The sequence below is a fragment of the Thunnus thynnus genome, chromosome 3 (assembly GCF_963924715.1).
Source record: "Thunnus thynnus chromosome 3, fThuThy2.1, whole genome shotgun sequence".
Lineage (NCBI taxonomy): Eukaryota > Metazoa > Chordata > Actinopteri > Scombriformes > Scombridae > Thunnus > Thunnus thynnus.
The window spans coordinates 28328392-28351631 of NC_089519.1; the positions used below are offsets into that span (position 1 = coordinate 28328392).

A 23240-nucleotide genomic window follows, 5' to 3' on the forward strand; every position below is an offset into this window, starting at 1 on the left:
CGAGCGACACCCAACCGTCCGGTGCTCCCACCAACATCCCCCAAAACAGCACCGTTAACTTGGACGACAGACAGCCGCTGAGACCTCCTGTTCCCGTGCGTACATCTCCGCCGAGTGTCCAGCAATGCCCACTGCCTCCGGCAACCGCATTCCCACATCCACAGCGGTTCACTGCCGAGCCGTGACGGAAACACCCGAGCTCTTCGCGCTGTCTCACCTCGGCTTGGTTCGGCTCAGGCGCACCTGCTCTGGCGCCCGAGTGCACGGAGGGAGACGACTCCGCCTGGCGGACACCAGAGGTAAGAGCACAACACGGAGGCTGTATGGAGATCCAAAATGTTCAATATGAATGAATATAAAATATTTAAAGCAACCATGAAATAGTTAAATAATCCAATAATTATTTAAAACTAAGGTCGATATAATGTCATAATGTCATTTTCATTTATTCCAAGAGTCCAAAAGTTTGTTTTTATTAAACAAACACCAAAACATATTTAAGTTTACATCTCCCTCGTACAGTCTGATGTTGTCTAGTTTGATTTTTGTGTTTTCTTTTCTTAATGTTTCAATACTGGTTTTTCATATTTTAACATATTCAAAAGATGATAAAATGAAAAATAAAACTGTACGAAATGTTCAATAAAAAAAACAAAAACAAAAAACACTAGTTTTATCATTTCATATGTCACTCATCATTTATGAGATTGTGTTCACTCATTCAGCTGACTCTGGAAAATCTGACCATGGAAAAAGAAATACAAAATGCTAAAATGAAATAAAAATGACCTGCAATAAATAAACTGGCTGAAATAATATTTCATAATAATGACCTGAGTTTTAAAATGTATTGGGTTATTTCACAATTTTATGGTTTTATATGTTGTCTGTATTTATTCACATGATTATTTCATATGCCTCATCTGTTTGTTTTATGTTGAATACTTTGGATCTCCATAGTAATTTGGGATGTAGACCATATCTAAGGTTAAAAAAACATCTTTACCTTGGAACTGCACACACTGTTTTACAATAATAACCATAATGTGTTTTGCTTTGTTACAGCCACTAACATCCTTTGAAATATGAGGTATGCGATTCCAAAACTTATCAAATACAGCCCTTCTGCATGACATGAAAGTTTGGGTAAATAGGCTGAAAAACATAAAAATATTCAGCCAAATGATTGTTTGGATACATCCCCTGATCATGCTTTCAATGGTGCAAATACAAATGGATGTACAGTGTCCTAAATGGCAATATTTCAAATATATTATCTCTATATTTCATTGTATGATGACAACTTGTTGGCAAAAAGCTGCAGCAGTTTTACTTGTGAGAGCAACCTGCAGAGAAAAGGTTGTTTTTTCAAAGAGATAAGACATTACAAAATGTTGAGTCCAGGAATATACTGCATGAAAAAGCTTTTTTTTTATTACAAGAGAAATAGAAAAGATAAAAGCATTGTTGGCATCATATAGGCTTATCACAGCACAAAAGCACCACCGACACAATAACCAATATGAAAACTCGAGAAAGAGAGAGAAACAATATGGGATAATATAATCAATCTTGTAGGACCAGAAAGAAAACACCAGCAGCACTGAGAACAAAGTAAGCAGCTCCACAATCACAGAGCGTCTTTAAACAATGTACAGAGGGTCCATGAAGGCTTCATGGAAAGTTTATAAAACCACAGAGCTCTATACAAAGTCAGGTGGGCACTGTATGTCTGAATGAGACAAATATTATAACCAAGACAAGACAGACACACGTCGAATCCTCAAATACTTCATGTCAGTGTCACCAAACCTGCCTGTGGAACTAGTCAAAATACTGGCTATGATATAACCTCCCGAGTGCTCCAAAACAGTAAACGCTCAATCATTTGGTGTGTCCCAGAGGCTCAAGTAAACACTGAAAGTACAAATACTATGGAGCAATCTGGAATGTGAGAATATAGTTGAAGAGTTTCATTCCAGTCTGAGATATCCACAGTGAGACAAATGCAATTCCCAGTCAGTAGTGACATAAAATTTGCTCTGAAATTAAATTAAATCTCCATAACTTACTAAAAAAAACTTCACAGAAAATAAGGATAAGAAGTACAAATTTTGGTTGGAAGGATTTGATGTTTTCACCCTGGTGTGTTTGTTTGCAAGTTATCTCAAAATGTATTAAATGAATTTGGTTGAATTTTGGTATTTTCTGTCATTAGCTGATTTTCTTTTTGGAGTCTACAGTATAATGCTGCATTCATACCCTGGTTGGCAAGTTGTAACTGCAAACATTTTTAGCTATTAAGAAATGAACATAATTAAGTTTTGGAATTAAAGTATATTTGACACCACGAGACCTGTTCATGGACAGTTACTACACAGCTGCTCTTTTGTTTAAAATGTACAGATTTGATTATCTGTTACCTGTTTCAATGAGATTATGTTTTCTGTCCTATTTTTTGCCTGGTTCGCTGTTTGCTTGTTTGTCTGCTGCTTGGCAGGTTAAAAAGTGTAAAGATAAGCCAAGAGCTAAGCAACAGGTAATTTGTTTTTGGTGCTGAGCCAAATCCAATTGTGGTCATTTTTAGAATTACCTCTAAATTAAATTAAACTAAAACATTGCGAGATAAGGCAAATTTTTCCCATCCCCATTTTCTCATGCACTGCTGCACATACTTGAACAAAAAAGAAAATCTGCCACATGTATCCCACAGTTGTCTATCACAGTGTATTTTGATGCAGATCCAGATGCAAATTTAAAGGATTTTCAGCAAAAAAAAAGCCATAGTTTGATCTTATTGATAAACACAACTGCTGCTATAATATCATTAATTTCTGCCTTAAAGCTTTTTTCCTGTTTGGGTATTTAATTAATGTTACTCATATGTAAAGCTTTCAGAAAACCTTTACTACTGCTGCCCTACTTGGGAATGTGAGTAAGTAAGTGAAGCTCTATGGATTGGTGCCAGCATTAAAGAAAGCAGCTTCACAGCTATTTGATCATTTTCGTTTGCTGCAGACAGCTCTCGAACAACCCAAGAAGCTTTTAGTGGTCCTTGAATGTGGCTTCACAGGCTTTTAAGCCCAAATGATCCAAATCCTGAGAGACATACAGCAGTGAAAAGATGTCGAACTGGAGTTTTACACCTATGGATACTAGACAGTTTGACCTTTAGGTCAACTAGCCACATTTATCATACTATATAAGCTTGTCCAATACACCGTGTGCCACCACATACAGTTTGACACATTGAGTACATACATACATACATATTTCAAATATATTTTTTATGTGTTCAAGGTACATGCGTTCACGTGTAAACATAGACTCAGCCGATTAAAGGCTTTGGATTCATGGGAGATAGTATAGGATACAAACACACGCACAAGCACGCACACACACACGCACCTGAGATGCCTTAATATTGGGCCAGATTGTTCAACAATACTATAGCTTCAGTTTCCTTTAAAGTGTGAGACGTATATGGTAGTAGTGTGCTATCAGTTGCGGCAGTAAATCAGTCTTCTGGCAGTGCTGAATCAGACAGTGGTTTTCCCCTCTGAGGTTCAACCATGTAGCTTTGACAAACTATCAAATGGATCCCATTCATTTAGGATTGAAATGATGATGGGTTTCAGCTAACACTATGAGTACATTAGAAGAAAATATAGATGAAGTCAACATATACTATACGTCATTGAAATATATACCGTATAAATCGTACTGATGACATTTTCACTTACTAAACCTAGTCAACAACAGTAAACTATTAGAATTCAGTATTTATGCTTGATAATCTACTGTGTAGAGTGTACTAAAGGTGGAAGCACACAGGTTAAGTCTTCAAGACTAGAACCATGAATATCTGTAAGTTCAACATAAAAAACATCATTCTACAGTCATGCTTGATTCAGAAATCACAGTAAATCACTGACTGAAGCAACTGTTGTTAAACCATACAGTGTAGATAGCACAACTAATAACAATAACAGTAATAATACTATAGCACTCTGAATTGAAATAGTAAATTACTGATGTTGCAACCTCTTAAATATATTCAAATCTAAACACCACCTTCTGATAATGATGATAATAATACTTTAAATAATGTGCTAAAACTAATTATGATAGTCAAGTCAGCTAATTGTAAACATTGTCTTCCTTGACACTAAGACAATGCCCTCAATTCAGCTCCTGAACACTGAATCTGGACGTGCACCACGTAGAGAGAAATCTCCAAGAATAGTTGAGAATAGTTAACCCCTGATCATTTAAAAGAAAACCTAAAATCCTGCTAAAATAATTTGAGATAGAAATAAACTTAACTGGTTAAAACAAAAACAAAAGCTGTGTCCCAATTCTTATTTTGCCTCCTTTGAAGTAAAGGTTAATCACAACAGGCTGAAAGGCTCTCAACGCAATCTCCAAATGCAGTCCTCTTTTTTGACACAATTTGGAAAAGTCAACTTGTGTATGCTTTGTGGCGCTCAGTATCCTACAATCCATTGCATGCCGGTAAATTTCCTCATGGTGCTTTCAAATGTCCCCGTCAACTCGTAAAGTCAGGATAGATGACGCATCAAACTGGTACTGCAAACTCAAGTATCATTAAATTTGCCTGAGTTTGACCAGTGGTTCTTTAGTCACGCAAGCGCTGTGATGTCAGTCGGTTGGTTGGTCCAACACCTATTGGATGGATTGCCATGAAATTTGGTACAGACATTCATGGTGCACGGAGGATGATAAAAATTACTTTGGTGATCACCCAACCTTTCATGTAGAACCACCAACAGGTCAAAGTTTTAACTTATCCTGTGAAATATCTCAAAAGATGGATTGGTACAAAATTTTGTGGAGACATTCATGGTTTCCTTCTGACTTTGGTGATCCCCTAACTTTTCCTCTAGTGCCACCATGAGGTTGTGGTTTTAAATGAAATGTTCCCACAACTATTGGATCAATTGCCATAAAACAATGTACAGACATTAATGTCGCCCTCAGGATGAAATGGAACTTTGAATCCCTTAAGTTTTCATCTAGCGCCATAATCAGGTCATTTTAATGTGTGTGTGTACTTTGGTTTATAACTAAATACCTGCAAAACTAATGACATCAGCCTCAGCTGTTCTTTGTGTTTAGTGCTAATGTTAGCAAATGTTAGCACGCTGACACGCCAAACTAAGTTGGTGAACATGATAAACATTACACCTGCTAAACATCAGCATGTTAGCATTGTCATTGTGACATGTTAACATGCTGAAGTCAGCATTTAGCTTGAAGTCTGCCTTTACGAAATGACGAGGATCACCTAAATGCACCATCAGTTTTGGTCTCTGTGAGGATACACCGTCTCATTTTCGAGGAGGAGACGCAGGTCCAGCCCACTAGGAGGAGGTGGCCACTGAATTGGGACACAGCTCATTTCATCTCCTTGAGGTCGCTCAAACACAGGAGCTACTTCCTGTGAGGTTAGCGCTGATGTCATCTGGACGTCTGGACCTGATTGGATGGCTGGGCATAGAGGTATTTCCAGATGGCGTAGTAGTGTATGGCTGCTCCCATAGCTACAAACAGGTGCCAAATGGCATGAGCAAATGGGACGATGCCATCACTTTTAAAGAAGACCATCCCCAGACAGTAGCAGGCTCCGCCCAACAGCAGCTCACACAGCCCCGACTGCTCCGGCTGGGAAGAAGTAGAAATGACAGTTTGTTAAGTGTTAAAGACATTACAGGTTATTAATGGCAAAAATACAGAGAACAAAGGTGAGACTAAATGAGTGGGCTCACCATTGAGAGGATGACCAAGGCAGGAAAAACCCCCATCACTGTGTAGCAGATCAACTCCATGAGCTTATACCTGTGACAGAGTGGAATATTTCAAGTTCATGTTTGACCGTGTCTACCATCATAGTCTGTATCAGCGAATGGAAACGGCTTAGTTGGCATCACATGACCTGTGTGTGGACCTCAGGTCTTTAGAGTTGGATCGCCACGCCTGTCTCTGTTTTAATATGGTCTTATGTTAATAGACAGCTGATGTTGTCTGTTTCTGGTGTCTATTGAGTCTCTTGTCCAGGGTTGTAGTGTCCCCACAACTGTTGCATGTGATGTGACACACCAGCCCAGTTTTCATCTCCAAGGTGGTTTTGAACAGATTTTTGGAATTGAAGCCTACTCCTCTGAGTCAGAAACTCAAGTCATTGACTGTAGTGCATCTGTGTGTTTTTGACAACATGCCACCCAAAGTACAGAAATATCCAGAGGAAGATCTTGTGACAATGGCTATTCTTCAATCCATGATGGAGCAACAAAAGGACTTTTACAGAGAGTAAGAACTTTAAATCTTGTGTTGAAATGATCTCAGATGGTGTGCATAAGAGAGTGGACAGTGCATTTAAAGAGATACAGGAACTCAAGACTAGTCTAGAGTTTACTTATGGAAATTGGAGAGTCAGGACAAAATGCTATGTGAGAATGGAAAACAACTGAAACAACTGGAGGAGGACCTGGCAAAATCTGTCCCTTGAGACCCTTGATGGGATTGAGAAAAATATGGACTACAGTATTTGGAAAATCAATCACGGAGGAGCAGCATCATTATTAACGGTGTCCCTGAGGAAAAAGGTGAAAACTGGGAAATGTCAGAGATGAAAGTATAAGAAATACTATGAAAGAAATTGGGCCTGAATGTGAAGGATATTGAAATAGAACGGGCCCATAGAGTAGGGAAGTTTGATGAAAGTAGGCCGAGACAGATCATAGTAAAACTCTTGCACTAAAAGGACAAGAAGATGATACAATCACAGGCCAAGAAAGTTAAAATAACATGGATTTACATCAATCTAATCTGACCTTATCAAGAAGAAAAGGAAGGAGTTGATACCTGAGCTGTGTGCCGCCTGGCCGAGGGTTGGTTCTGCAGTGCTGAGGTATAACAAGCTGATCATCAAACCCAGAAAAAAATCCTGAACTACACATCTGACTTTATGACCAAGGCAGCTTGTCCTCCCAAATAATGACACTGAGCCCTTTAAAGCTCCCAAACAAAGTCTTGGTAATTGCACATGTGAACATCTGCAGCATAAAGAACAACAAACATGACTTGAATAATCTGGTGCTTGCTAATTCTATTCATATATTGGTTGTATCTGAGACTCATTTATTCATCTATTCAGAACTCCAAGTTATTGGTTTATGGTTTCTCCCTCTTTAGGAGGGATAGAAATATACATGGTAGGGAGGTAGCAATTTTTGTACAAAGCCATCTTCCTGTTAAACTACGTTATGATTTCATTCTGAATGATGAAGAAGGATTGTGGGTTCAGGTACATCTACCCCACCTGAAACTAATAGTGGTGGACTGCTGCTACAGAACTCCTGATGCTGATGCTGACTATCTCACTCAATTATGTGAAGTGATTGACAGAGTCTCTGATGTGAACAATGAAATATATTTGCTTGGAGATATGAATATAGACTGGATAGCTAGTAACTGCCCGAGGAAGTAATATCGTTAATTAGTGCTTGTAATTTATCACAAATTGTTTCCTTGCCAACAAGAGATTTCACTAATCAAGCAGACCACACTTCCTCTACATGTATCGATCATGTATATAATAATGTCCCTGAACTATGCTCAAATACAGTCTCTGTACCAGTATGGTTGCTATCAGTAGAAAGGCTAAAACTCCTAAAGCAAGAGCCAAAGTCATATATAGACGGTCATACAAAAGATTTGCTAAAAATCACTGTGTGGAGGATGTTAGAAATGTTGATTGGAATGATGGGTACACTGCTGACAACCCAGAGGTTTCTTTAACTGTTTTCATGAATATATTTATGGAAGCTGTTAAAAGACTTGCACCTATGTAAAAGTTCACAGCTAAAACTAAAAGAGCCCAATTAATTTATTTACCTCTAAAGAATTTAATGAAACAGAGAGATGAAACTAAATTGTTGGAGGACAGATTAAAATACTGTAAACTGAGAAACCAAGTGACATAATCGAACAAAGAAAGAATATTATAGGCGAAGAATTAACAGTATTAAACATGAGGGTAAAAAACTTAAGAATCAAATTAAGAAAATCATGGGAAGGAAGAAAAATGCATGTTCCTCTTTTGTTAAATCAGATGGTCCCAACATATCACTAACTATTTTAATGACTTCTTTATCAATAAGGTGAACCATCTGAGGCAGAGCCTAGGTGGTACTGATTCTAACCACTGTGAACTGATAAGTAATGAAATAATGGATGGTAAAAAGTTGTATGTTTCAATTCAACTGTGTAGAGGCTAGAGATGTTAAGATATTGCTGAGGACTCTTCTTGAATATGGCAGCGCAGGCACAGACAATCTTGACAGCAAGGTGCTAAACATCGCAGCTGATTTAATTTCGGGTCCCTTCAGTCACATTTTGAACAGATGTCTGCTATGTGGAGAGTATCCTAGACTGTGGAAGGAGGAAAAAATCATTCAATTGCTAAAGGATAATAAGTTACCTTTCAGTGGGCCTAAAACTGTCATTCAGGGAGCCATAACAAACTGGAATAATTTACCCCTTAATATCCACGTAATAAAAATTAAATCATCCTTTAAAAAGAATATGCAGAAGCATCTACTGGCATGCAGATGACAGATTGAATAGTAGGAGGTATAACGCTGTACTAGTTTTCAATATTTGTGTTCTGCTTCATATGAGTTGTATAATTAATTAGTATTCTATCTAAATGTATGTTCAGTGTTACTGGCTTTAAATTTTACATTAATTGATTTAATATCAATGTAAAGTTTGTATTTTTTATATTAATGTATATAGAGGTAATTTAATGTATATTAATGCAACTTAATGTTAATCATATAATGTGTTATGTACAGTATGTCAGGTGTGGACCACAGACAGATTAGCTGGTTGCCATAGCATCAGCTAATGGGGATCCTTTAAATAAACAAATAAACATGAGGGAGTCCCAGTTGGTGTCCGTCCAGGTCTTAAATCTGAGTGGGATGCTACACCTTCCTCTCTCTGTCCTCCTCTTCACTGATAAGATGTTATGGTCTGTGTAGGAGGGTCCTCACACTGATCTTTTATGTTTTAAGTGGCAGTTAATTTTAAAACTACCAACATTTGACACTTAAGCCATAAACATGCTCCATGAAAGTATGGTGAAGGTGATCAATCTCTGTCCTCAAGGAGGCAATAGCCTGTATTGTAATAATAATTGTAATAATATAATCGGAGTGTTTCTCTGACCACAGTCGTGATCAAACATGGTGTCTGTTGAGGAATGTGTACTGCTGTACTTACAGCACAGAAGACTGAAGCAGCGTTAAGGTGCTCATTGTCTTGGCAAAACAAAAAACACTACAGCCAACAGGGATATGTACCTAGTCTCACTTAAAGACAGTCAATCTACAATGCTGATAACAACAAAAAGAACTGAGATAACTCTTCCTGGTAATAAGCACATATGAAAGGCAAACTCAAGACTCATCAACCAGGAATCACTAACAGGAGGTATATTTATATGTTAGGAAACAGGAGAAGTTTTTGATTATACCGGGGAAGTTATTGCCTGGATGTTTCAGCTGGCAGCAACCCTCCCACTAGCGGCCGGGGGGAGAGAGAGACAGAACCAGTATAGCACCCTAACCAGTCCCAACCGCAGCATCAGCACCTTGGAGAGCGCTGCGGTGCTCTGTCCTGACAATCTGATGTGCAACCTTTGATTTGTGGAGGGATGGAGAATTTCTGTCTGAATGAAGACATGACAAAGTTTAGTTAGAGGTTTGTCAAACTGGTCAGCATGATTGTTATGAGTGGAAGTGAACCCAAACAGGTCAGCTTGTTTTTGTTATTTCATAGTCTACTGCAGCTTGCTCTTTCCGTTGCGTCAAGAATTTTCAGGTGACAAACTGTAGAACTTTGCATACTTGTGTGGAGAATATTCGGGGCCTTTCGTAGCACGGATACTGAACTTAATTAAATGAATCAGGTCCAAACATCACTGATCCACATCAAAAACATTATTCTGTTTATTTGCTGCTATAAGCTGATGTGTGTGTGAAGCAACCGCTGATATTTCTTTAATATTTTGAAACTGAAAACAGCTCAAACAGCCTCTCATTACTTTACACACATCTCAATCAGTTACACGCATAGAGGTTTACAGATTTCACATTTTGGAATCGGTATGGGGGGGGGAAACTTGGAATGGTGCATCCCTACACTTTGGTCATGTGATGACGCCTAAGAAAACTCCATTCTCTGATAAAGACCATGAGATGTGGTTGACACCTCAGAACAGCTAGTAACTGGACCTTTGATTTGAGATTATTGTGTCACAAGAGGAATATTGATTAGATGTATAAATAAAGAGACAGTCTGACACTAATCAAAGTGAATGTACGAATGTGCAAACTGACCTCTCATGGAAGAAGAAGACGTAGGTGGTTCCAAAAGAAGCCATGACCCACACCAACCAGCGCATGTGGCACGCCCAGGGACCCAGCTCCCGCAGGTTTAGCCTGATGACACATGAACAGGAAGACATGACTACAAATATAAACACAGTCCCCACGTATATATACACACACACACACACTTAGCAGGCTAGTTTGTTTACCAAGGGGCGTAGGAGGCAGCAATGAAGAAATAGATCACCATCCTGTCACACATGTGGAAACAGTGCTCCACAGACCTGAGGGGAGAGACCAAACAGCCTCGTGACAACTGAGTAACACTGTTTATACATGTAGCATGAGTGCATTTCAGATCTCAATAACAAATGTGGGATGTTGGGATATACATTTGTTCCAGAAAAGGACGCATATTGTCCAAAAACTATTCTGCACGTCTTTTAACCTCATCTGCAATATTACAGTGCAGTCCAAATATTGTATCAAAATGTAAGCATATGTGTTTTTGTGTGTGTGTGTGTGTGTGTGTACCGCAAGTGGCTCTTCTTCCAGGCCACAGTGTGAAACAGGGTGGAGATGATGAAGAGCGAGCTGAGCCCCGCCCCGTACACCCAGGCAGACACTCGCTCCCATCGGTCCTCCGACTGGAAGTGTAACACTGAGCTGCCCAGTAGGCTGGGGATTATCCATAACTAAACAAATTCATAACATCAATGAAACATGAGATTCAGATACAAACATGCAGCACAAAATGAAATATTGTGCATGATGTGGGTGTAGTTTTTTTTTTTTTTTTAAATCCAGTTATGTAATGATACTGGAAGTGTTCCTGTTTTCACTGATCACTTTGTGTGGTCTGTGTGTGTGTAGTGTCAAGTTATATCATCTGTGTGTGTGTGTGTGTGTGTGTGTGTGTGTGTGTGTGTGCATTTACCGCATGCGTGGCACAGTTGGCAGCATGCTCATACTCTGTAGGCTGGTATCTCTTGTTAGGAGGAACACGGTTGTTCATAAACCTGAAAATGATCACATTTCAACAGATTATGTAGCGTATATTCGATACCATCTTTAAGATTTGAACAAAAAATCTGGACTGAGACATGTAACAATGACATACTGAACACACTAGAAGAAATTTTAAAAATGAAAATTATGATGGGAAAAAAAACATTTACAGCAACGTTATTGATTTCTGTCTTTAAATACAGTATTTATGTTGTGCTTCACATGAAGTTTTTGTTCAATTTATAATCTATTTTCATTTTTTCTTCTTCTTATTGTCCTTAAAACATTTGAAACATCTTTAATATTTCTATTGAAAGGTTTCTCAATGATGCTCATAAAATTTCACCCCACCCTGTCCTTCTGCTTAGCAACGCTAGATTATGCTTCAACTTGTTGCCATGACTGCTGTTGCTTGGCAACAGCGGGTAACCACGGACTGACTGAACCAGAGGTTTGTCATGATGATGTCTTTCATGAAGAATTCACATGCAGAGATATGCCAGCACACACGCAGAAAAAAAACAACTGTGTGTATATAAACTCAGATCTTTTCCTTTGAACACGAACACTTTGCGCAGAAACCCAAACAAACACAGAGCAGCTACGGAGGTAGCACTCCATCAGTGATGTCACTGTTGTCATGGAAACCACCGAGCAGGGATTGTCTTTTTTTTTTTTTCCACACCAGAAAACTCCTCGTTTCTTTCATCTTTCTTTGCTCATCTCTTCAGTCTTCCCCTTCTGTTACCCGGCCTCTGTCTCCTCTCTGCTTCCCGATGATTAAATTAACAAGCAGGAAGGCAAAACGGACAAAGACGTCCACGCGGACACACAAACATGGACACACGCGCACAGACGCACGCACATAGACACTCACAAACCACAACCCCTCCCTGTTTTTTTGTGCTGCATCTTGCAGAGCCAGATTTCATAAGAGACCTAGATTTAGCGATGTCTCTTTCACACACACACACACACACACACACACACATTGTTCTAAGATTTGTGGGACTCAAAATGAGAGAGGCACTGCCGTCAGAGAGATACCATTCAATTTAAAAATCACACCTAAACACCTACAAGCATCATTTATAGATACATACATCAATTTACTGTGTGTTTATGTGCCATCTCATTAGGGAACGAGAGAAAACTCTGCCTAAAGCATTTCTTAAACACAATATTCAACGGTCTAAGCGGAGTGATTTAACCCTTCAAGTTGTCGATGATGGAACACGATGTTTTCCTCCTACGTGTCTATTTCAAACCTTGTTGATGTTTTGGAAATTAAAAAATATGCTGATTTATGTAAACATACATACAGGAGAAAGAACTGAAGTATAAAATCTACCTCACGTAATAAGAATCACGGGAAAGAGATCATGACAAATATGGCGCATCCTTTCTTTCCTCTCTCTCTCCTACATTGTGTTCCCTCTCCTTAAGCAGCTGTTTTTAGAGTGACACTCATTCAGAGCTATTAATACTAACTAGCTGACCCGGCCCAGAAACACACCGTCCTGTCCCAAATAAAAGGCTTCCTCACCCTACGTCCAACACTGGCCTCACGCTGTCTGATTGACTCTATCTTTGGTGTGTATGTGTGTCAGTGCCAGGCCCAGCAGGCTTGGCCGGGTCATTAATGACTTTATCAAGCTGGCTGATAATTACCAGGCCAGAGGCCAGGCAGAGAAACACACTAACTGGACAGAGAGGAGCAGAGTTGCGGAAACATCATGATAACTCTTCTCATGCAACACAAGGATGGACAGAAGAAACGATCTCAGCTTCAGTCATCATATTGAACCGCGAAGACCACAAAACCCAGTCGAGTTAATGGTGAACATTTAGTACAACAGCCTGCTTTATGTGTAAGAACATAAGGTGATAAAAGGAAGTCAAATGTAAAAAGAAACCTCAAAGTATTTGAGTATTTAGTCAGTTAATTTAAAAGTCAAGTGACAAAAAAATAATTAGCCACAATTTTGATAATTTGTAAATTGTTCAAGTCATTTTACAACAAAAATGCCAAAAATTCTCTGGTTGCAGCTCCTCAAATGTGAGGATTTGCTGATCTCCTCTTTGTCGTGTCAATGTAAATTAAATATATTTGGGTTTTAGACTGTTGGTCAAACCCAACAAGCAATGTGGGGACGTCTGCTCGTGCATTTTTCACTATGTGACGTTTTGTAGACTAAAGAATGAATCAATTAATCAAAGAAAAAATCCTTGATAAAGAAAATAATTGTTAGTTGCAGCACTATACTCCATTAAACTTCAATGCATGTTTGAGTGTGACATAAGAGGGCAGTCAAAAAGATGATTGTTAATCAGAATTTTCATATTTTTCAGATAAATGATGAACCACCTCCTCCTTCTTAAAATAGCGAAACATACAGAAGCTGTGTACTCATGCAGGACAACTGATATCATATTCAGCTGTAATATGATCATTTGCCTAAAGCCTCAGTCTCTAGTATGACAACACATTCAACCCACAGTTTCCACACATGAAATGCTTTTCCATATCAGATGCATGTCAGCTGCTTGTGGCCAGCAGAAAATATTTAGAATTAAAAAGTCTCAAGCAGTACGGTCGATTAGTCGACTGACAGACATTTCAGTCGTTTCAGTCAATTTAAGCCTCTCCAATGTGAAAATTTGCTGCTTTTCTCTGTTTTACATCATTGAAAATTGAATATCTTTGGCTTTTGGACTGTTGGTCAAAAACTTAAAGGTGTCAACCTGCTCGCTAGGAAGTTATACTGGACATTATGTACTATTTTCTGATATTTCACAGACCAAATGATAGATTAACGGAGAAAGCAATCAGCAGATTAACTGACGATGACTGTATTTTCAGCTCTTTTGACTTCTTCCTACAGGAGGCTACAACCCATCTGAAACCGCAATGACAGCCTGGACCCGGACCCAGGGCTCCCATGTGAAAGTCCAGATATTATACAGTGAGTCGGACGAGAGGACCAGGACAAGGAGTGTGTGTGTGTGTGTGTGTGTGTGTGTTTGTGTGTTTGTGTTGTGTGGCCTACTGTGTCTCAGAAATGACTACATGCACTGAAAGAAAAGGCAGAAGAGAGAGCAAGAGGATGAGGAGGGAAGTGGCAGGAGTGTGTGTGTGTGTGTGTGTGTGTGTGTGTGTGTGTGTATGTGTGTGTGTGTGTGTGTGTTGCTCTTAATGATGCTTGTCAAGCAAATAAACCCTTGGCTACAAGATTATTACATCATCAGTTATAAGATATGTTGAAATATAAAATGTTGACTTTTTTTTTTTTTTTTTAAACCCAAACCCTCTCAGCATCCTCCTCAGCATCCTCCTCCTCCTCCTCCTCCTCATCATCATCATTAACATCATTATCAAGCTGCAATATGATTAATATTTCTAATTGATTTAGTAATAATTATAATTATGGAGACACAAAATGATGTCACCTACCTTACAAGATTCATTTACAGTGGAAATAAGCAACAGTTGACAGCAGACAGACAGTATGGCTAAAGCCTGAATCCCCTTTTGAGTGTTGAGCGAATAACCGCCGCGGTTTGATCGGTCCTGCTCAGATTGTAACGGGCAGCTTTAATGTAACGTAACGAGCGTCGCCGTTTTACCGGGAAGACGTCGTCGTCTTCATCTCAAGCAGCACCAGGGAGACGGATGCATCCCGACCCAGCTGCCTCCAGAGGACCGAGTCCGGAAGTGTGGGCGTCGGTGATGGTCTCTGAGGAACCAGCCGAGGTTTTTTTTTTTTTTTTCTTTTTTTTTTTTGCAAAGGTGGAGGTGGTCTTTCTCTGCTGGAGCTCCTGCCGCCGTTTCACCTCATCACGACTCGGCGAGGAGGGCTGTTTTTCATCACTGTCGGCTGCCACATCATTTTCTGAGGGACGGATTCACGGCTGAGGATATTTGTGCAGATTTGTGTCTCTGCATGCACTTCCTGCTTCTACCTCTAGGTGGAGATGCAGGCGTTGAGTTGGAGGCTGGTTGATAAAATAATGATGGTTGTGTTTTATTATTATGTCCAGCTGTAAAGAAACATGATTTAAGGAGCAGAAGTCCCTGCTCAGATGGGCTCTAATGACATGAATCCTTCTCAAAAAAATTTTTTTTAACTCCCCACAGTCCAGCTCACACTTGTTTGCAGAGATCTGGATGCAGTGCCGTGTCGAGGATTTTTATAATACTGAAGCCAGGAGTCCAGGTCCCCACAGTGCAACCTCACCTGCCCAAGAAATATTTAATAAACCACCAAAAATAGCCTGTGAAATATTTAAGGCTGCAACTAATGATTATTATCATATTAGTCTATTCCATTGAATATTCGTATGATTAAAGAAAATTGTGAAAATGCCCAACACAGTTTCCCAGAGCCCAAAGTCTTTTAATTATTTGTTTTGTCAAACCAACAGTCCATAACCTAAATATATCCAAGTTACACACAAAAGAAGCAAATTTTCCCTTTTGTGAAGCTGGATCCAGAAAAAAAACGTTGAACTTTTTACTTGATAGATTACTTAAAATGTTTTAAGATGTATGAATAATAATTTGTGTATGATATAGTTTTTCCACAAAAAAAGTTCAATTATCTTGTTAAAATCCTTAAAATTACATCTCCTCTTTCTCCCTCATTAAATATTCCAGAATTTATGAATATGCAAATATATTTCGTTACAGAATTTTAACTGCTGGACGCAAGATGTCTCCTACTTCACTGTAAAGTTTATTCTCAGTGTTTATTCACTGGAGGCTTCCAGTTCCCACATCACACTTGTATAAGTTGAATATTGGACCAGGAACTAGTTGTGATGTCATAAATCATGATCATAGGCTTCTTAAAATCTGATTTTCAATTAGCACAGACAAAATTTTTACTTTCAGCAGATGAATGTGAAAACACTCTTCTAGTGTCAAATACTGCACAAACATCATTCTGCACAGTGAAGCTGAAACATTCGACTGTAGGAACAATAAAAAACAACATGTATTTGAGTGGAGGGGGACTTTAAACAATTAGTTGAATATAAAATAGATTAAATAGAATCGATAAATAGTGTCAACTCTAGAGTTTTTTCTCATAATATGAATTCATTCAACTGTTTGACTATATTTTCTGTAAATTTTAGTTTGACTTCACACTGAAGAAGGAGCAGCTGAAACATCTGAGTATTTTTCCCCCCGCGCTTGTATTGGAAAATTTAAACGAAATAAAAAGAAAACATCTAATTTATGTGTGCGAACCCCTTTTTTGCTTTGGACTTTGACTTTGGATACTCACACTGCTTTTGGTTGAGCACAATGTTTTTCACTCCTACTTTGTACATTTTATCTTCCCACATGATGCTCCAAGTGCTGTTTCAAAGTCTCCATCCTGTCAAGAAAAATACTAAATTCCTTTATCATATTTTGTTACTCAAAATTTAGCCTTCAAAACCTACTGTGTTTTTTGGGGGGTAATTACAGAATGTGTATTTTTCCTTAACTTGACCAAAGAATCTCAACTCAAGGTCACTCACTCACTTCTTCTGGAGCTTTCGACCACTATATAACGTTTGCTCATTTGCCAGGGAACTCTCCATGATTCTGAGCACCTCTAGGACTTTTTCCTGATGTTGTTGCAATATGTTGACACAGAGGAGAACAGGAATAAACAAGTAAGTGGACCTTGAGTTGAGATGGTTTATCAAGTCCTTTTTCCGAGGTCAAAAATGAATCATCAAGCTCAATTTGCTCCGGTTGTTAAAACCTCCTGATTTCCAAAATAACACATTATTGTAATGAACGAGACATGGTTGAATACTGTAAAAGCAATCATTTATTAAATGCATATTATGACCAGCATAAGCTTTAACAAGTACTGCAGCCTTCATTGTGACTAATATAAAATACCTGCTTTAAGCATTCAGCTCAGACTGAGCTCTTTGTGATTATACTAATCTAACTCATTAAGTACCATTTGCAAACCTGTGGTCAGGCCCTCTGTATACAGTGTTGAGTTTAAAAAGCTCAGCAAAGAGCTTCAGAGGGATTACAAACACTGTTTGACCCACGTCTAATCATTTAACCTGTATATAAAAAAAATACCTGATTAAAATATGGCCAAGAAGCTTTGTGTAATAAGGCAGCAGTTTTCTTCATATCTCCAGAAGCTACTTTACTTTTTGTCGGGTAAACTGCAAACTTCAGTTCAGACTATCTTCAAGTTCTTCATAGCAGACTCCAGAGTCTGAAAAAAGAAAGGGAAATATTCAAAAACAAGAATATATCTGTGAAAACACCATGTCAACAGGATACCATATGTGCAGTGTGTGAATGTCAGCTGTGTGTGTGTGTGTGTGAGAGAGTGTGTGTTACCTTGACATCCCAGATGCCCATTCCTCCATCCATGCCGGTGGTGCAGAACTTGGTGCACTGGTTTCGTCCTCCCGCCATCACTGAGATTTGGCTGAAATATTGTTTGAGACAATTCAAACTCTTTGTAACACAAAAATATGATATTGCAAAAAAAAGCAGCCTGTCGATGATGTATAGCTTCAAATAAGAAATGATGTAAGGTAAACATCACTAGTCATGATGCAGAGTTTTTAAATAGCTGAATATTTCAAGGCGGAAAGATGAATGACTTTTAGGAAGAAAAAATAATAATAATTCACTCCAACTCTCACTAACTGATGTACAACTATATACGACTTATCTTAAAGTGTAGATTCTTTAAATATTTAATTTCAAATGGATGATCTCCTCAGTCTTCTCATCAGTGCTTTTTTTACAAACCTGTCTTACTTTGACTTCCTGCACAATTTCCTTAAAAACTTAAAATACATCTCACTTGACTTAAAAATCTAATTAAACTAACTAACTAATTAAAAACTTGACAGTTCTGAAGATAAATCTACAGGCTGGGATCAAAACACGTATTCTGTTTTCTCTCCGTACCTGATGCTGTTCTTGTGGAGAGTGTTCAGGTCCTTGTCGGTGCTCTGGGTCTCCGAGGCTCGACGGTCCAGGTTCTGGAAACGTTCCCTGGCACTGATGCCCTTCTGGGCCGCCTGCTTAGGAACGTCCAGCTTGCCACCAAATGTCAAGCTGGCTTTGGCGCCGTCGTACACAAACAGCATCGGGTAACAGTCGTGGCCCTGAAGGAACCCGAAACATGTGAGGACACAATCAGTTAGAGCTGGAAGATATGTGGATATAATATCAACAGGGTGATGAAAGACTGGATAAAGGCTTAGATATAGGTTTGTGATTGAGAATCTTCAGTAAGTCGTGTTTTTCACATTTGGTTCTCTTGTCGCCTTGCGTTCATCAATATTGCCAATCAGATGCACACAAAATGTATGTAAATAAAGTAAAATAAAATTAACAGCTGAATGTGTTCAGAATAAATGTCGGATGTGTTTTGAATACTCACAGCTGCTACTATGCTGTTCTCAGTAATGAAGGTGACACACAGCAGAGGAAGTGTCTCAGAGCTCAGACTGCTCACCCTGTGGAAGTCATAACAAAGGTTAGAGTGCACACCAAATCAATTAACACACACACAAATACTACACACAGACACACAGGTAAGCTGCCCCGCCCTCTCTTACGTTCCGGTCTTGCCGCCCTCTGCGACAGACAGGGTGGAGTCATGGGAAGTCCAGGCCAGACGGTTGCCAGAGTGTGAGAAACACACGCTGTGCACCCAGCCGCCGCCTCCTGCTGAAGTCTGGCTCTCAGCTCCGGACCCTCCGGACTCAAACAACATCTCTCCAAACGGCATCTTGCTGCCCCAGGGAGTAGGGCCGGGCTTCTCCTCCACCTCCTTTATGTAGGCTGAAAACACCCTGTGGGCGAGAGGGTTTGGGATGTGAAGAAGACACGAGGAAGAGAGAAGGTGGTCTATACTAAGAGGATCATCCAAATTTTATTTATCATTTATTCTGTTCTGTTGTCTATATGATGAACTCTGCTCATCAAGATGCTAGTTTAGGGTTATGGTTAAACTTAAATATTAGATTAATGGCTTTGGTTTACTTTTTAGAGTTACAACTGGGGACTAAGTCAATTTTGAGTTTATTTATACAAGACAAAATCACATTTTCTCAGACGGTTAGAATCTGTGCACCACAGGACACCCTCTATCCTAAGAGCCTTTATTCAGATAAGGAAAAACATCAAGAAATGTAATGGGTGCCACATGTGCAGAGTAGACAGGAGTAGCAGTAGTAGAAGCAGATGTAGTCATTAGAGGGTCCTCACAAGTATATTAACACCTGTGTGATGCACTGATACCTGCATTTGAAGTCACAGGATCCAGCAGCCAGCAGGACGTTGTTGGGATGCCAGTCCAGACTGAGGATGGTGGAGCGGATCGGCTTCTTGATGTGCTTGCACACCCACCTGTAGAAAACAACACATCAAGCTGGAGTCTCTTGAAGTGTGGCTCATAATAATCAAATGCAGCCTTTTCATGTAAATTAGAGACAGGAAGCTGCGCTCTAAAACCTCACCAGTCATTTTCCTGCTCAAAGTAGCAGATGGAGATGAGGCGAGAGCCGCTGCCTACAGCAAACTTGTTCTCTCGCGGTGACCATTTCACACAGCGTGCTGCGCGGTTGATCCTGAGGATGACCAGGGTGGGTTTCCACGCACCCTCTTTTAGGGTCCACACATAGGCGTTACGGTCTGCTCCGCAAGTAACTATACGGTTACTGTCTGGAGCCCAGTCAATACCTGCAGAGGAAAGAGACTCTTATTAATATTTCATCCCTGTAAACCCTTCATGATTTACACTCACCGGCCATAACATTAACATAAATGAGGGGGGCAAAATATTAGCAACACTTTTCAGTATAATGTACTCCATACAGACTGGAGACAGGTAGGCTGGTTCTGTCCAAAAGTGACAAAATGACTACCTATACCAGTATTTGTAGTTTTTAATGGTTGTCTGGCAGCCTCCCAGTGAAAACAAGACTCCATGCAGTCACTACACCCGGTCAAGAAACAGTCTGACACATAATCCCCCAACACACAACTACAATGTGATGTTTTAACGCTTTGTTATGGATTAAATAAACAAGATATAGATGTAAAAATTATTGAGATTCAAAGGTGCTGGTTATCTTCGGACAATCTGTTTCCAGTCTTTATGCTAAGCTAAGCTAACCAGTTTCTGGTGGTAGCATATTTCCCAAAATGTACTATTCCTATTAATCCTATATTTAGTTTATTAGATACCATTGGTCAGGACAATTGGTATTTTAAAAGACATATAGATTCAGCAATATTTGTAGCCAGGAAGTGCATTACTGTTCACTGGAAATGGTGAATTTCTTCTACTTTTTGCCACTTGACAAGACTTATTATATCAAAGGGGAAACAAAATTGGCCTTTTCATATGAACTGTGGTTTTTGCAGCTTGTTTTTGTTTGTAGCAGATTAATATAAAAGCTATGAAGATAAATCACAGTTTGTGTGTGAGTCTGTCTCACCTGTCACCTGCCCATTGTGCTCCTTCAGCTCATGGATCTTGGTCCACTTGGCCCCATCTTGCTTGTAGATGTGGACCTCATGGTTGTTGGGGCAAAGAGCGATCTCTGGAGCACAAAAACACTTTTCAGAATACTGTCCATCGACAGAAAGTGTGATGCAGATGAGTGAAACTTAAAAACATCAGTGTGAGGACAAAGTACAGTGTGATTAACCGGAGAAGTTTAAGAGAGGCTGATCAGTGGAGTGAAACATACTGCACAACAGCTGACTGCATGCATGAGAAGAGGGAAAACTAGAGAAATACAGTAAGTATCTGCCTGCAGGCAGCACACAGACACATGGTATCTTTAAATAGACAATGTGCGATAACTGCGACCTTCCTTCCCATAATGTTGTAGCAAACCCTGCACATGTTTTAGTCAGCAGATGAGTCAGGAGCAGTGTTTGTCTGAGAGCAGCAGTGTGGGTGCTTCAATGTGCATTTTTGTGTTCTTTTGAGTGTTCAGCCTGCAAGCTGAAAAAACTAAAGTGCCCAGCTTTCAGATTGAGTAAAGACTCTGACTGTATGACTCTACCACAGCCGCCTGTTACATCCGCTTTGCGCAGAAACCAAAGCGCTGATCAAAACAGCCAAATATGGCATTAGTTTCCTGCAGCTAACGGAGCACAAGAGCCTTTCAGAAAGGCCCCCCGACGCCACCCTCGCTGTTACAGGAAACAGGAAATACCTTCTCCCACCTGGGAGCCAATCACAATCCTCCGACTATTACAATGTTTGTTCTTTGGCGCAGACACTAGTCGAGGCAAGATGTTCCATGATGTCTGTGATTGAAGCTGTGCGAAGTTTAGGGATGAGATGACTCAAAGTCACAGAAATATAAGCCCTGAGTGACAAATCAAAGGAAGCGGACAGACTCACGGGTTCGATCTTTGTTCCAGGCATGGCAGCTAATTGGTTCCAGCAGGAAGCTATGGTACGCCATGGCCAATCAGATGTTAGAAGCAGACCAGGAAGTGGTGTGAGGAACCAGTGGCTGGTGGGCTGAGAGATAACAGTCGAGTCTAGAAATATAGAAGTCGCAATATTCTTGTTAAAAGGACAAAGTTTCAAACAAATGATGAAGTTCACTGAAATATTAATTTTAATACAGTTGTAAGTTTGTTCAGACTCTTTAAGTTACTTTGAGAAGCAAAGCATCAGCTGATCTTGACTTTTGACACACAGAGAAACACACTGATCTAATCTCAGGTTGTGTTAATGAAATCCAGACTGGCAAAGGCATGAGAGGAATGATGCAGGTCAAGAGTAAACCCCCACCCAAAACAAACTTTACACTTTAAAGTTGGAACACACACCCAGGAAATGAAGTCAAACATCTCCATCACAGTCAGTTACTTTACTAAAGAAAAAACATCTTAGGTAATAACATCCACCTTTCTGTGCTCTCTGTGGGTAAAAGCGCCTGTTGCTCACCTCTACTTTTTCCTGAAAAATGCATTACACTTACAAAATGTGTGTGTGTGTGTGTGTGCGGGTATGTGTTACTGACATGTCTAAACATACTCAGTCAACCGTTAAATAATTTCTAGGCTACTTACCCTGAGGGCAGGACAGAGATGAAAAGCTGCAGAGACGAGAGATAGAGAGAGAGAGAGAGGGAGAGCAAGGTGGCGAATCAAATAAAGAAGAGGGTGTTTAGCTCGCGGACTCTGGCCAGTCAACGCGAACGCCAACGACAGAGTGAGCTCAGGAAGAGAGAAGCTGAACTGAAGAGAGGGGAGGAGAGGTCAGAGGGGGAAGTGGAGGAGGGTACAGTGAAGCTCAGAGAGACAGCAGGCTGACTGAAGCTCTGAAGGAGAGACATACAGGAAGTTTACTCAGGCCTATGCTGAAGGTGGAAAAGATCATGGGTGTAACATACCTAAAATGTGAGCAAACTTTTTTATTTTCAACAGAAACAGAGAAGTAAGAGGTGGTAAAGTTTTTGCTTCAGTAAAACTAGGAAGAGAGGGAGGAGCAAGAACACAATACTATGTTCTCAAAAAAAAAAAAAAAAAAAAAAAAGGAGGAACTGAGGGGGAGTCAAAAAAAAAAACTTGTGAAGCATGAAAGACACGGAAAAGAAGGGGGAGGGACGTACAGGTCACTTCTGCATAAAGAAAGAGGAACAAGGAAAGGAGGAGGGAAGAAAAGTAAACTGCAAAAAGGGGGAGGAAAAGGGTGGCGTCAAAAAGAAAACAAGGTTGACTATGTATTTCCTCATTTTTTTCTTTATTTTAAGGTCTGACATCATCCCCCTAAAAAACATTCTGTCACTTTT

At 39.7% G+C, this 23240-nt stretch overlaps 2 protein-coding genes and 1 long non-coding RNA gene across 4 annotated transcripts in view; 1 reads left to right on the forward strand and 2 right to left on the reverse strand.

The window, feature by feature from the left end:
- The window catches only part of LOC137180013 (monocyte to macrophage differentiation factor 2-like), a 359049-nt gene extending 341942 nt beyond the window's left edge, over positions 1–17107 (reverse strand). Inside the window, exons 1-7 of one of the 2 annotated variants that reach the window (XM_067585165.1) lie at positions 14881–17107; positions 11356–11437; positions 10953–11113; positions 10628–10702; positions 10428–10529; positions 5790–5859; positions 4687–5685 (exon numbers count right to left, since the gene is read on the reverse strand). In XM_067585165.1, coding sequence (XP_067441266.1) covers positions 5482–5685; positions 5790–5859; positions 10428–10529; positions 10628–10702; positions 10953–11113; positions 11356–11437; positions 14881–14894 — 708 coding nt within the window. In that variant the 5' untranslated portion in view covers positions 14895–17107 and the 3' untranslated portion in view covers positions 4687–5481. The remainder of the gene's footprint in view (positions 1–4686; positions 5686–5789; positions 5860–10427; positions 10530–10627; positions 10703–10952; positions 11114–11355; positions 11438–14880) is intronic. The other variant, XM_067585166.1, reaches the window with a different exon arrangement.
- Positions 213–14660, forward strand: LOC137180017 (uncharacterized). The gene is made up of 2 exons (XR_010927903.1): positions 213–299; positions 14312–14660. It is a non-coding gene; the product is annotated as an uncharacterized lncRNA (long non-coding RNA).
- A 129-nt stretch (positions 17108–17236) lies between the features above and the next one.
- On the reverse strand, positions 17237–22682 carry LOC137180011 (actin-related protein 2/3 complex subunit 1B-B-like). Its single transcript, XM_067585162.1, has 10 exons — positions 22519–22682; positions 21839–21981; positions 20919–21023; positions 19935–20157; positions 19717–19824; positions 19032–19268; positions 18854–18929; positions 18376–18575; positions 17794–17884; positions 17237–17665 (listed from the first exon to the last, which is right to left on the reverse strand). The coding sequence occupies exons 2-10, from the start codon at positions 21900–21902 to the stop codon at positions 17627–17629; spliced, it is 1143 nt and encodes a 380-aa protein (XP_067441263.1). The 5' UTR covers positions 21903–21981; positions 22519–22682; the 3' UTR covers positions 17237–17626.
- Between the last annotated feature and the right edge of the window lie 558 nt (positions 22683–23240).